General features: G+C 40.6%; 1 protein-coding gene across 2 annotated transcripts in view; it reads right to left on the bottom strand.

Moving 5' to 3' along the window:
- Positions 1-403: 403 nt before the first annotated feature.
- The window catches only part of si:dkey-199f5.8 (beta-1,4-galactosyltransferase 3), a 31,603-nt gene continuing 16,991 nt past the window's right edge, over positions 404-15,015 (bottom strand). For both annotated transcript variants that reach the window (XM_039619679.1, XM_031746431.2), the window contains 3 exons: positions 13,983-14,105; positions 11,849-11,953; positions 404-3,458 (listed from right to left, as the gene is read on the bottom strand). In XM_039619679.1, the coding sequence (XP_039475613.1) occupies positions 3,245-3,458; positions 11,849-11,953; positions 13,983-14,105 (442 nt within the window). In that variant the 3' untranslated portion in view covers positions 404-3,244. The remainder of the gene's footprint in view (positions 3,459-11,848; positions 11,954-13,982; positions 14,106-15,015) is intronic.

Below are 15,015 nucleotides of genomic sequence, written 5' to 3'. Positions count from 1 at the left end.
CAAGTTCAGCATGAACGCGTATGAGACGAGTCACTGTGGCGAGAGCCAGCACGTCTGTCAGAAACGCTTCGCTCACAGCGGCTCTTTGAACGCCCACGTGAGAAGCAGCGTTTCTTCAGCAGCTTTGAGTAGACGAAATTTTTACCAAATTTTCTGCAGAATTTTGTTCGTTTTTTTCCGAACAAATGTGTAGATTTTTTCCATTAACTTTGCCAGTTTTCCTCCTGAATGTAAGATGTGTAAATATTTTTTAAATGTCAGAATTTTGCCCCTTCTCGTCAGCTCCTTGACTTTTTTTTTTTTTTTTTGTTTACACTAAAAACTGCTGAATAAGTGATTTTTGATTGGCTGCTGGTTATCAGTTATGATACACACTCGCCCCCAAAGAAGTAGAGTCAGCACATCTTCTTGAATAATCAGTTTATTAATGAATTTAAGGCCACTCTGGACTGTGCAGAATTCATAAGGGGCGCAGAAATAACTCAGTCACATCATCCTCGGTAACTTCACTCTGCGGCTACTGATTTCTATTTTTACATCAGAACGGAGTCGAACTAAAGCAAACGTTTAAGCAGCTTAAATATCAAACACATTCACAGGTAGAGGTGGCTTGATACGCTGAAGTCAATGCTCGAAATACAAGTTTCCAGTTCACAACACAGCATGCTTCATATGTTTGAAGTGAGCACTGATATGTATTAAGTTCAGCACTAAGTTGTTCTTGGCCATGCATGCTAACTCCCAGTACAGATACATAGATGATATTATATGAGTGTGTAAGGCCAAAGGTTGAATATGATTTCATAGTAAAGTAATAGTCTTCAAACAACACAGAACACAACAAAACGAAGGTCTTTACGAGCCAAAAAACAAAAATCATCAAAAATGATTCCTCACCACACACTGTATATAAAAGATGGCAATCTTTTCTAACGACCAGCAGGTGGCTCCAAAGACGGGACTACACTAACATGTAGAGCTGATCGAGGGGACTGACTGCTTCCTGTTCATCTCACCGTACAGAAGCCCGCTGCAGATAATAGACTGTATATAAATGATGGACGGAGCCACTGTGACATCACATCGATCCTTTCCATCAAAAACAATTTTTATTTTTACTTTAATAAATGTACATGTTGGTTCTGTGGCTGCTCAGAGGCCCGCTCATTTTGGACCGTCACATGAAACAGTAAGTCCACAGATCTCTGCCATCTTTTATATACAGTCTCTGTCCTACACCTAAAAACTACTGTGTGGTCTGTAGTGTTTCTGTGCCGACAGTGTTACACAAATATTTGGACTATATTTTTTTCACAGTTTTTCACACCATCATCATCATCCTCTTTGGTTTTTGTCAATACAACCAGCCACACTGGTGACGACCCCCCCCCAAACACACACACACACACACCCTCTCTCTCTCTCTCTCAGATCTGTCAGGCATATCTAGGTCAAAAAGATGACTTATAAAATAAAGGCATAATTTAACAAGAAAATAAACACTTTTCTTGTTCATTTCTACATTTGAGCCATTTCAGTGTTGCTGCATGGTTTGTTAAAAAATAATATTCTGCATGCATCATTCAAACTTACATTAGTGTTTTTTCAATTCTGTCTGTTCGTCCAGTTGACCAATTATAATCAAGACTGAGCTAATGTCCGTCCACCTTATTTTGTTGTCTACATAATCTGTATTACATAAAAATTGAATTTGAATTACATTTTCAAACCACATTTTATTTATTTATTTAGTTTAAATTACAAAAATAAATTCACCCCCCCCCCCACACACACACACACACCATTTTTGCCGTCCATTCTTGCCTCGTATAAACACTGTTTGAGTGGGTGGCTGCTGATATCTCTGTGGTTAAGTAAAGCAAGTGCCAGTTTCTTCACAAAGATCCTCAAATAATTTGTACCAAAATGACTCCGTGTTACAGGAAAAACCTGGAAACTGAATTTCCCACAAGGCCATCATTCAGTGTTCTTGTTTCAGTAATTAAAATAGTTTAAAGGCACCTTAAAGTTACAACATGTAACTACACCTTTCACCACTGGGGGCAGCATTTCACCAGCAAGTGCGACAAGCTGTTCTTTCAACTTCTGACATTTCTATTTAGCTCCATCAACAAGTTCTTTTTAAGGTTGCGGCTCCATCTTGTGGCTTAAATTGGCATTACACTAAAGTGTGTAGCCTTTCTTTAAACACCTCGAAACCTTTTCCACACTACACATGGATGTGTTGTTTTCTCAAAGGTTTAACCATTTTTAAAAACACCAGGATTTACATAAACTACGTCTAATATCTTCCTCTTTCATTGGCATTAATTATTGATTAGTTTTCTTCTAATGTTTGATTAGCTTTATAAATTTGACCATTGAAGTTCATCGTTCCATTGAATTTCCCAGATTTGTGCAGATTGAGGATAATTAGTGTCACATCAAAATTCACTGCATATAAAGCATCAGAGAAAAGAAAAAAAAAGAGACTCCATTTTGATGCAAAGCTTAACCTCATTTAAATCAGACACAGAAGAGATGAATTCAATCAGAAGACGGCAGACGTACTGAAGTTTAAGGAGATGATGTAAAAGGCTGGAAAAAAAGAGGAGCTGCAACTTCATCTACAGAATGAAATCACTCCTGCTGTACTTCCACAAACTCATCTATAAACTTAAAAAAAGGTCATGGGCAGCACTTGCAGTTTGTCTTTGTAAACTGAAGGTGTTCACAGACAGGTGTGCAGAAGCGAGAACAGACTCCTTTCTTTGCCTTGACTGTGGCAGAAGCACAGAAAACCCCTTTGGTGCTTTGAGAGTTTGACACAGTGCGACTGCTGCTCCTTCAAATCCACCATCCTCAGTAGAGTAAGGTACGAGTGAAAAGACGAGACAAAAAAATAGATTCTAAGGCCTCACACGGTTAAACCAGCGACCACAGCGCTGCAGATATATAAACTCATAGAGTCCAACTGTTAGCCCCGCCCCCCTCTCTCGGTTGCGGCTCCCTCGGAAGAATAAATTAGAGCAGGACCGGAGGAAGCGGCACGTCACTTAGAAGAGCTGAGGATTCAGTTCCTGTTGATCCATCTTTCATAGATTTAGGTGTTTCATCACCCAAGGCGGAGTGAAGCTCGGGCGACAAAACTGAAAGAAGAAAAAAATCTAGAGAAAAAAAACCCCAACACCTTCATACAGCATGTACTGAAAGGATTATCCGTCTGACGTGAGAGTAGCGAGGACTACTTCTCTTTGAGCTTTTCAGCGACGTCTTTAGCTTCAGCCTTGGGAGCAGGGGTGGGAGTCCGGGGCGGCGGGTGAAGGCCGGCCTCCGTGCCGATGTTCACGGTGATGTTGGTGTAGAGGGGCAGATACTCCCGCGAGATCACCTCGTATTCCACCGTGTTCATCCCGTCCGTCCTCCAGGTCTGACGCGTCTTAGCGAGCATGTTGAACCTGGCAGACACACGAAGCAGACCATCTTTACTCTTCCAGGAGAAACAACACAGCTGCTCCATTACAGCAAAACCATGAGCTCGTTATTTCAAACAAACACTTCCACTTTAAGAGTGCATTAGACAAGTGTCCATAAATGAAACACTTCTTTTTACTGCCAACATGTGAACAGACTGTAATCTGGCTTAAATAAAAACAGCCTGTGGACTCATTTGTAATTTACTCAGGACCATTTTTTCACTAAAATCTAGAAGATGTCTGAAGGTTCTCTTGGTGGCGCTGTCACTTGGTGTTCGCTCGCTTTGTGGTATAGTATCACTTCCTGTTCGTGCTCAAACACAGTGGTGTTTCTGAGTAGCTTTTCTGCTTAGCAATTTAATTTAAATCTTTTGATACATCCCTTTTTCATAGTATAATCTTAACGTGCTTCATCTGAATCACCCTTTCTGTGTACTCACTGCCTAATTTATAGCCAAAGTATTCACTCACTGTCTCTTTACTGCTAGCTTAGCTTAGCTCGTAGCCGACTCGTTAGCACCATGGCTACTTCACCTGTCCCTCCTGCACTTTCCTGCTCATTGTGTCAGATGTTTAGTTACTCCTCAGCCTCCTTTAGCAGTAATGATACCTGTAACAAATGTAGCATATTTGCAGCTCTGGAGGCCAGGATTACTGAATTGGAGACTCGGCCGCACCCTTCATTCACCCGTAGCTAGCCAGGCCCCTGTAGCTGGTGCAGCCGAAGATAGCGTGGGCCCCCGCTAGCTGTTCCCGGCAGACCCCAAGCAGCTGGGGAAAGAGGGCGGCTGGGTGACGGTGAGGAGGAAGCATAGTCTTAAACTGAAGCCCCAGGTACACCACCAACCTGTTCATGTGTTCAACTGTTTTCCCCACTCGGCGACACACCGCCGGGGTCAAACTCTGGTAATTGGTGATTCAGTTCTCAGACATGTGAAGCTAGAGACACCGGCAACCATAGTCAATTGTCTTCCAGGGGCCAGAGCAGGCGACATTGAAGGAAATTTAAAACTGCTGGCTAAGGGTAAACGTAAATACAGTAAGATCATAATTCACGTCGGCAGTAATGACACCCGGTTACGCCAATCGGAGGTCACTAAAATCAATATTGAATCGGTGTGTAACTTTGCCAAAACAATGTGGGACTCTGTAGTTTTCTCTGGTCCCTCCCAATCAGACCAGGAGTGACATGTTTAGCCGCATGTTCTCCTTAAATTGCTGGCTGTCTGAGTGGTGTCCCAGAAACGATGTGGGCTTCATAGATAATTGGCAAACCTTCTGGAGGAAACCTGGTCTTGTTAGGAGAGACGGCATCCATCCCACTTTGGATGGAGCAGCTCTCATTTCTAGAAATATGGACAAATTTATTAAACCCCCCAAAATATGACTATCCAGAGTTGGGACCAGGAAGCAGAGTTGCAGTCTTACACGCCTCTCTGCAGCTTCTCTCCTCCTGCTACCCCCCCAAAAACCCATCTCCATAGAGACTGTGTCAGCTCCCAAAATGACAAAAAACAAACCAAAAACCATCAATAAACAACTTAAACATAAAAAATCAGACCAAGACAGACTTAATTCATTTGAAAGCCTGATGCTTAGCCTCGTCCACCCCAGCTGTAAAACTCAGAAACCAGTCTTACTTGTTATCATCTATCGTCCACCTGGGCCTTACACAGAGTTTCTCTCTGATTTCTCAGACTTTTTATCTGATTTAGTGCTCAGCTCAGATAAAATAATTATTGTGGGTGATTTTAACATCCATGTAGATGCTAAAAATGACAGCCTCAACATCGCATTTAATCTGTTATTAGACTCAATTGGCTTCTCTCAAAATGTAAAAGAACCCACCCACCACTTTAATCACACTCTAGATCTTGTTTTAACATATGGCATAGAAACTGAACATTTAACAGTGTTTCCTGAAAACCCTCTGCTGTCTGATCATTTCCTGATAACATTTACATTTACAATAATTGATTACACAGCAGTGGAGAGTAGACTTTATCAAAGTAGATGTCTTTCTGAAAGCGCTGTAACTAAGTTTAAGAATATAATCCACCCACTGTTATCATCTTCAATGCCCTGTACCAACATAGAGCAGAGCAGCTATCTGAACGCTACTCCAACAGAGGTTGATTATCTTGTTAATAATTTTACCTCCTCACTCGTACGACTCTGGATACTGTAGCTCCTGTGAAAACTAAGGCCTCAAATCCAAAGTACCTGACTCCGTGGTATAATTCTCAAACACGTAGCCTAAAGCAGATAACTCGTAAGCTGGAGAGGAAATGGCGTGTCACAAATTTAGAAGATCATCATTTAGCCTGGAGAAATAGTTTGCTGCTTTATAAGAAAGCCCTCCATAAAAGCCAGAACATCTTACTATTCGTCACTGATTGAAGAAAATAAGAACAACCCCAGGTTTCTCTTCAGCACTGTAGCCAGGCTGACAAACAGTCAGAGCTCTACTGAGCCAACAATCCCTTTAACGTTAACTAGTAATGACTTCATGAACTTCTTCACAAATAAAATTTTTATCATTAGAGAAAAAATTACCAATAATCATCCCACAGATGTAATATTATCTACAGCTACTTTTAGTACCATCAATGTTAAGTTAGACTCTTTTCTCCAATTGATCTTTCTGAGTTAACTTCAATAATTAATTCCTCCAAACCATCAACGTGTCTTTTAGACCCCATTCCTACAAAACTGCTCAAAGAAGTCCTGCCATTAATTAATTCTTCGATCTTAAATATGATCAACCTATCTCTAATAATCGGCTATGTACCACAGGCCTTCAAGCTGGCTGTAGTTAAACCTTTACTTAAAAAGCATCTCTAGACCCAGCTGTCTTAGCTAATTATAGGCCAATCTCCAACCTTCCTTTCATATCAAAAATCCTTGAAAGAGTAGTTGTCAAACAGCTAACAGATCATCTGCAGAGGAATGGCTTATTTGAAGAGTTTCAGTCAGGTTTCAGAGCTCATCACAGCACAGAAACAGCTTTAGTGAAGGTTACAAATGATCATCTTATGGCCTCTGACAGTGGACTCATCTCTGTGCTTGTCCTGCTAGACCTCAGTGCTGCATTCGATACTGTTGACCATAATATCCTATTAGAGCGATTAGAACATGCTGTAGGTATTACAGGTACTGCACTGCAGTGGTTTGTATCATATCTATCTAATAGACTCCAATTTGTTCAAGTAAATGGAGAGTCCTCTTCACACACTAAGGTCAATTATGGTGTTCCACAGGGTTCAGTGCTAGGACCAATTCTATTTACATTATACATGCTTCCCTTAGGCAGCATCATTAGAAGACATAGCATAAATTTTCACTGCTATGCAGATGACATGCAGCTCTATCTATCCATGAAGCCAGGTAACACACAGCAATTAGTTAAACTGCAGGAATGTCTTAAAGACATAAAGACCTGGATGGCCGCTAACTTTCTGCTTCTTAATTCAGATCAAACTGAGGTTATTGTACTTGGCCCTGAAAATCTTAGAAATATGGTATCTAACCAGATTCTTACTCTGGATGGCATTACCTTGGCCTCCAGTAACACTGTGAGGAACCTTGGAGTAGACTTGTAGTCAAGACCGCCTAATCCGAGACCAAGACAAGACCAAGACAATAGGGTATCGAGACCAAGACAAGACCAAGACAATAGGGTATCGAGACCAAGACCGAGACCGAGACCGAGAGACGAGACCAAACCAAGACCGAGACAAAAAAGTCTTTAAACTCCAGCCAGACGCTGCTTCGTTTACAGGTGTCAGGCATATTTATGTGTTTTTGCTTTTGCACAGCCCTCACACCGCTGTCTACTGTCTCACTCACTTACTGAGAGGACAGACGCACGCTCCACTTGACTGTCGCGTCTCTCACCCTCTCTGTTTTTCACATAATGATATTTTCCCTCCATATTGTGATTGGCCACAATATGGAGGATTGGAGCATAGCTGAACCACTGTGTGAGAGCTGAGCAGCGAAAAGGAAATTAAGTGAGGGTAGAAATAACTGAAAGATTATTAGGCTCCGCTTTGAGTTTTGTTAAAAAAAGAATGACTTCATATAGGAAAAAAATAAATATCACATATGCAGGACACCTTAAACTAGTTTTTTAATTAAGCAGCAAGGCAGAACAAAGTCGGGCCTGTATCAAAACACAGGAACTAAACCCCAATTCAACCAGACCCAGAACTGATCCGGAATTAAAACAGGACTACAACAGTTCAAAATCAGGACTACTTAGGACTTAACCAAGACAGAACCAGAATCAGAACTAGATGATAGTAGCACTGAAAATCATCATAGACCTGCACTACACTTATTTTTTTTAATTCTACCAAAGTACGCTATTTAGATTGAGAAAAGTTTATATAATTATTTAGCCTTGTTGTGCAAACAAGCCTGCATAACTTAATAAATATAGAATTTGAAAAGTAACAAATGGTATCTAAAAGAAACAGGTACTAGATACATGTTCTGATGAGTTTTGGCAAACAACCATTTCACTAACATGTGTGTCTCACCTGCCTTGTTCCATCTCTGTTCTGTCCTCATTCTCCATCTCCCTTCTGTCCTCATTCTCCTGCTCCTCTCCCCTCTCTGCTCCTCTCTCTCTCTCTCTCTCTCCTCTTTTGTGCTGACAATCAAGCCAAACACCAACATCATCAAATATACAGTTGAAACCAGATATTTACACACTCTTCAGATAAAAACACAAACACTTTTTAATTGTAACATCAAATCAGACTAAATGTTTATTTTTTAGATTGATAAATATAAAAAACATATTTGTTAACTTTAAGAGTAAAGAGAAAACTATATGTATTTCTTAATTGCAAATGGCACCAAATTGTATTCAAAATTGAGCCACACTTATGGAGCTCCACAATTCTGTTCCTGGTGTTTTGGTTGACATCTCTTGATTTTCACATGTCACAGAAACAGGCTCTGTGTTTTGCCTTATATGCATCCACAGGTGTGCCACCAATTTACTCACATGGACTCTACTAACCTATCAGAAGCTTCTTAAGCTCAGAATGGAATCGTCTGGAGTTTTTCTTATTAATTAACAATAAACTTGGTGTATATGTTCTCCTAAATTTGATGAAAGGGATAAAAATAGACAGCTCTGTCTCTCTTTATTCTGTCATTAAACTAATTCAAAAGATATTTCAACATTTATTTATCTAAAACAAAAGTTTACTCTAAATTAATGTTTAACAGTAAAAATAGTTTTTATGTTTTCTACCTAAAGTGTAAATATCTGGTTCCATCTGTGAATACTGCTGTGTATTGAAATTTCTCTTGTTTTGCATAGATATACTGAACAACATACAAAGCATAATATATAAAATAACATCTACCTGAGTTTTTCTTTGAAAGAAGCTCCTTATGTCCATTGTTGTGTTCATCAGTACACAATTGAAACCGATTTAGAGAGTTTGTTTAGCCGTGGAGGGTAACAACTGAAAATATGAAATGTAAGCTAAGAGTCTCTAAAAAATCAGCATTGTCGTTCGGCTTTTTATTTATCCATTTGTTGATTCACTCAAGAGCAAGTAACGCAACCAACTGATCAGTTTGATATCAATCGCTTTGTGATACACCGTCATATTTACAGTATTAGTTCAGTACGAATGATTTGCTTTGGTACCTGGTCAAACTTAAGCTGTCCTCTGTCTGCAGCAAACTCGCAGGCAGCAGCTTCTCCCCTCGCTCACATGCGTGCTGTGCTCAGTCGCCTACTGCCTGAGCTCGGATCATACCAAAATTAGGGGATTTACGACGGTGCCCCATGCTTCTGAAAAAAATGACCCGGCTTAAGCCCAGTAAGCCACCCCCGCCTCCGCTAATGGTTGACTCCAAATCTCCCGAACACTATGTCGATTTGAGAACGGAAGACTGAAACAGCGAGACCAAGACCGAGACAAGACAAAAGTCCGTCGAGACCAAGACAAGACCAAGACCAAGTCCAAGACCAAGACAAGTCTCGAGACAAAGTCCATCGAGACCAAGACCACGACCAAGTGGTCGTCGAGACCGGTCTCGAGACCAAGACCGGTCTCGAGACATCCAACTCTACCTTGGAGTCATTTTTGACCAGGACATGTCCTTCAATGCACATATTAAACAAATATGTAAGACTGCTTTCTTCCATTTGTGCAACATCTCTAAAATTAGAAATATCCTGTCTCAGAGTGATGCTGAAAAACTAGTTCATGTATTTATTACTTCCAGGCTGGACTACTGTAATTCATTATTATCAGGATGTCCTAAAACTCCCTGAAAAGTCTTCAGCTGATCCAAAATGCTGCAGCAAGAGTCCTGACAGGGACTAGAAAGAGAGAGCAGATTTCTCCTGTTTTGGCTTCCCTTCACTGGCTTCCTGTTAAATCCAGAATTGAATTCAAAATCCTGCTCCTCACATACAAGGTCTTAAATAATCAGGCCCCATCTTATCTTAAGGACCTTGTAGTACCATATCACCCTATTAGAGCACTTCGCTCTCACACTGCAGGCCTACTTGTTGTCCCTAGAGTATTTAAAAGTAGAATGGGAGGCAGAGCCTTCAGTTTTCAGGCCCCTCTTCTGTGGAACCAACTTCCAGTTTGGATTCAGGAGACAGACACTATCTCTACTTTCAAGATTAGGCTTAAAACTTTCCTTTTTGCTAAAGCATATAGTTAGGGCTGGACCAGGTGACCCTGAATCCTCCCTTAGTTATGCTGCAATAGACGAGGCTGCCGGGGATTCCCATGATGCATTGAGTTTTTCCTTCCAGTCACCTTTCTCACTCACTATGTGTTAATAGACCTCTCTGCATCGAATCATATCTGTTATTAATCTCTGTCTCTCTTCCACAGCATGTCTTTATCCTGTTTTTCTTCTCTCACCCCAACCAATCACAGCAGATGGCCCCGCCCTCCTGAGCCTGGTTCTGCCGGAGGTTTCTTCCTGTTAAAGGGAGTTTTTCCTTCCCACTGTCACCAAAGTGCTTGCTCATAGGGGTCATATGATTGTTGGGTTTTTCTCTGTATTTATTATTGTGCTATCTACTGTACAATATAAAGCGCCTTGAGGCGACTTTTGTTGTGATTTGGCGCTATATAAATAAAATTGAATTGAATTGAATTGAATAGTCTAAGGAGCTAGGAAAGAAGAGCATCTGGACTGCTTTAAGTTTATTTGAAGACATTTCACCTCTCTGTCCTAAAGGTCAAAGGTCACTCCATCGAGGATGCCAACAAGACAGATGTTTGAAAGAGGAGTGAAAGAAGCCATCTACGTCCACGGCCATCTTTGAACGGAGGGCGGGGCTAACGACACCAACTGTGTGCCATCTATAATCCAGTTTTGAGATCGTTCCCAGACGCCTTAACGCCCACTCACATCCTGGGTCAGCTGATCTCAGTAAGTCACATGATAGGGTGGTGCACGGTCTCACAATGTGTTCACCTGAAACCTCTGCTGACAATGACCTTTGCCCTGTTTCACACCTTTGCTCATGTGATGAGGCACATGATCAACAGTTGGTCAACGACCCTCTTAAGGGTCAAACACCTGGGACTCACCGTTTACTCGCAGAACTGAAGAAGCTTCTGGGATGAAACATCTTCAAGAAACTTAAAGTCCAGATTCTTTTTTTTTTTCTGAGCTCCTTAAACAATCTATAAGTTACAGTTTCCACTGCCCTAAAGCTCCAACACTGAACTACAGCAGCTAATTTTAGTTTGCTGATCTACATCAGTATCAGCATTTATAAATGCAACAAATTAAAATGTAAAGGGAGACAGGAGAAACACCCTTCAACCATGTTAGGAATGTTGATGTTGCACAGTTCGATCACCAGAGGGCGCTCTGGAAATACGCATGTTTGGAACAACAGCAAAAATGACCAGCTGATCCGAGAAGAGTCGGAAAAGTGTCAAAGTATGGAAATCTGTGTATGACCTGTGTGTCAGAGAGGAGGAGGAAATATATTGGAATGTGGGGTTTTAAATGGTCAAAGATTGATTTCCTCAAAATCTGTATCGTTCAGCTTCTGGACAAAAGTTATTCAATGAAGCTCGTTAACATCAGGCAAAAAACCCCAAAACAAAACAAAACAAAACAAAACAAAACAAAACAAAACAAAAATAAGCTAACGCTGCGTTAAATGTCACAGAGACACGCAGCATTTTACACCATGGTCATATACATGATGATGCAGTTACATTTCCAGGTAGTTGTGACTTGGCTACACAGCATGTGTCTAACTCTGGTATCTAACTATGTCCAGCGAGACACGTCTGGTCGTTTATGTGCTCAGACTTGAGATCTCGTTATCCCAGCGAGCACTCGGATCGCAGTACCTCTTTGGGTTCACGTCGTTGCCTTTGTCCAGCTTGTGTTTGATCATCTTGTACCGGCCCACCTTCAGTGAAGGACGAGTGATGTACATCCCAGCCAGAGAGACTCTGTGCAGACAAGAAACAAGCGTTAGACCAATCCATCTCCCTCACACCTCCTGATCACTGAGGACACGCACAGCTTTTCCTACATGATTAAGGTTTAAATTCAGGGTTCGGTCACTTTGACTGACAGCTGTCTGAACGAGGATAGCCTCGGTCTCCAGTAATGCTTCACTCTGCTGTCTGCCGGGGCTCGTGTCAGCTAATTGGATCTCTGGACCATGTTTGTGCTCTCGGTGACTGTTGGAGAACTCACCTGATCAATAACAGGTTTCTACTGTTGCCCCGGACAGTTTATGGATGCAACAGTCCACCAAATGCAATATGACAGAGCCTGCCTCGATCTTTTATGTAGCGCCTACGAGGAACACGGCCCAGTAGGGCTGCTCGATTATGGCAAAAATGATAATCACGATTATTTGACGATATTTATTTAACAATAACAATGTATTGAATAATGGCTTTAAAGATTGTCAAAAAATAATATAAAATAGTGTGCAAATACTGATTACAGTGCAAATGTTTGCAATATAAAAAAATAAATGAAAAGTAAACATCTATGTTTAGTGAACTTCAAAATACTGCACAATATTTGATCCACGTCTGACTCCGTGAACCCAAAATGTTTCCACCAATGTTCCCTCTAATATTTCATGTGTCTGAGCGAACACACAAACTCCCTGAGCGTCCCTTGGACCACTGTGAGCGACATCAGACGTGTGCACTGTGGTCACGCCAGCATCTAATCCATCCAAGTTACATGGTTTATTAAAATAATCAAATTACAGCATTTACATTTATGTTAGACTACTTTTAATTAACTGCTTTAGCCCACTTACAATGAAAATGTAAAAAACCCTGTTCATGACCTGTGTAGTATGTTAACACTATTGGAAGTAAAAATAACTTGAACTCCAATTTTGAAAACACAACTTTCTTTCTTTTCTTTTTTTTCTATAAAGCTCTGACTTGTATTATGAGTCTGTGGTCTGGGAGAGAGTCTGTAACTCTGTCTGCAAAATACAGTATATAATGACCAATGCTGGGCAATTAATTATATAGTTACTACTTCAAAAAGTAACTCAGTTTGGCAAACAACAAAGTTTTTGCAGCTATTTATTTTTTTTTAATGCAGCCAAGGCATTTTTTAAATAAACATTTCAAACTATTTACAGAACAATCAGCTGTTCTGCATCAAATTTGATGCCACACAAATTATTTGTGCCACTCCAAAAATAATTTCTGTCCACTATGAGATAAAGGAGAACAACAGCCTGATACCTGCAGGCCTGACAACAGGAGATGTATCACTGCTGTAACACCTGTAACATTCAGCAGCCGCCATTGTTCTGACACACACAACAAAACTATTGACTACACTACACACTACACACTAACTACACACGAACTACACACGAACTACACTACACACCTAACTACACACCTAACCACACACGAACTACACACAACTACAATACCTAACTACACACGAACTACACACGAACTACACACCTAACACACGAACTACACACTAACTACACAAGATTTGCAAATCTCTCAAATCTCACATCTCAGAACACCGCCGTCACTCCTAAAACTTCCCCCCGTTTCTTAACAACTAGATGCCACATTGCCATATCACTTTTTGATTGGTTGACATGGTACTTTTTTTCGACCAATAGGCAGCTTAGAGGGAACATTGGTTTCCACACCACTGAAGTCGTTTTATCTCTCTTTTCAACCAATGGCATTCTTTCTTCAGCAGCCATTATCCTCTCCTCTCCAAATAACTTCTGCTTAGCTTTCCGAGCTTCCCTCGGGTCCTCTTGTGACGCGTGTTCGAAACGCAGAGAGGTGCGCTCAATTTGCCACACGGAGCAGCGCGAGAGTAAAGCACGAGGGAGGTGCTAATAATCGGCTCAGTCATTTTTAATGATCGTTGAAAACCCAAATCGTAATCGAGATTAAAATTCAATTAACTGAGCAGCCCTACGGCCCAGACTGAAACTGTGAATCACACTTAAATGATCCTCACCTGACTCCAATGTCGTCGTCCTCGCCGCCCCAGCCCCAGTAATTGTTGGGGAATCCATTCATTTTAAGGTAGTGCAGGGGCGTCAGAGCTGACACGCCTCCAAAATACATCTTGTATGGAAGCCTGGAGAGGGTTAGGATTAGAAAACGACAAATCAAAAGAGAAATAAAGAACATCAGGGTTTTATTATTATTTTCTATGCTGTTCAGACAGGTTAGAATATATGCTAAGTGTGTGGAAGGAGGACTTGGAAACTGAACTCTGGCATTTAAATAATAAAAAACATGCAGCTTCTGCAGAGTCGCCGGCTCATGCAGCAAACACACAGAAGCTAAAGGAGCAGTTTCACTGAGGCAAGTTTATTTCTGTAATTTAAAACTACAGCAGTGAACACAAATGCATCAAGGAAAATGTTCATAGATAAAATTCAAGTAAACATAAAAGCAAATCAACAGTAAACGTGAGGTGGAGCTCGAGTAAAACATCCTGGAGGTCAGAGAGACGTGATCAGAGAACCTTTAACCAGAGTTTACATTAATGACCATCAGGCTGTCTCCACCTCCAGTAGGAAGTTTAACAACCCAGCACATCTGTCCAGCAGAGAAACACCTGCACTCTGTTTATTTCTCACCTGCACTGTTCCCTTCACTTCAGATTAAAATAGTTTTGTCAGTTTTTATTCACTCATTAAGTTACTTTTGTTTCCTTATTTTGCTTTATTATGTTGATTGAACCATTTTACCACAGAGCCACTTTATCCTGTTATATCCAACCATTTCCTCAGTGTTTCATTTAGATTCACTTTTACTTTAATACATTTCACTTCATTTTAGACGACACGTTTTTCGTTACAGAGCTCTTTAACACATCAATTATTACATATAGAAAAATTACATTTACAATAAGGTTTATTGTATTTTACCATTCTGCTGCTTTATTTGATTTATTATATTTCAAATATTTGTTTTTCTAATGCAACTTTTTATATAGCCGACTTCATTGAACTCTTTATTATGTCACAGTGTATTTTTAT

The sequence above is a fragment of the Oreochromis aureus genome, linkage group 11 (assembly GCF_013358895.1).
Source record: "Oreochromis aureus strain Israel breed Guangdong linkage group 11, ZZ_aureus, whole genome shotgun sequence".
NCBI lineage: Eukaryota > Metazoa > Chordata > Actinopteri > Cichliformes > Cichlidae > Oreochromis > Oreochromis aureus.
This window is presented reverse-complemented; position numbering and strand designations above follow the sequence as displayed.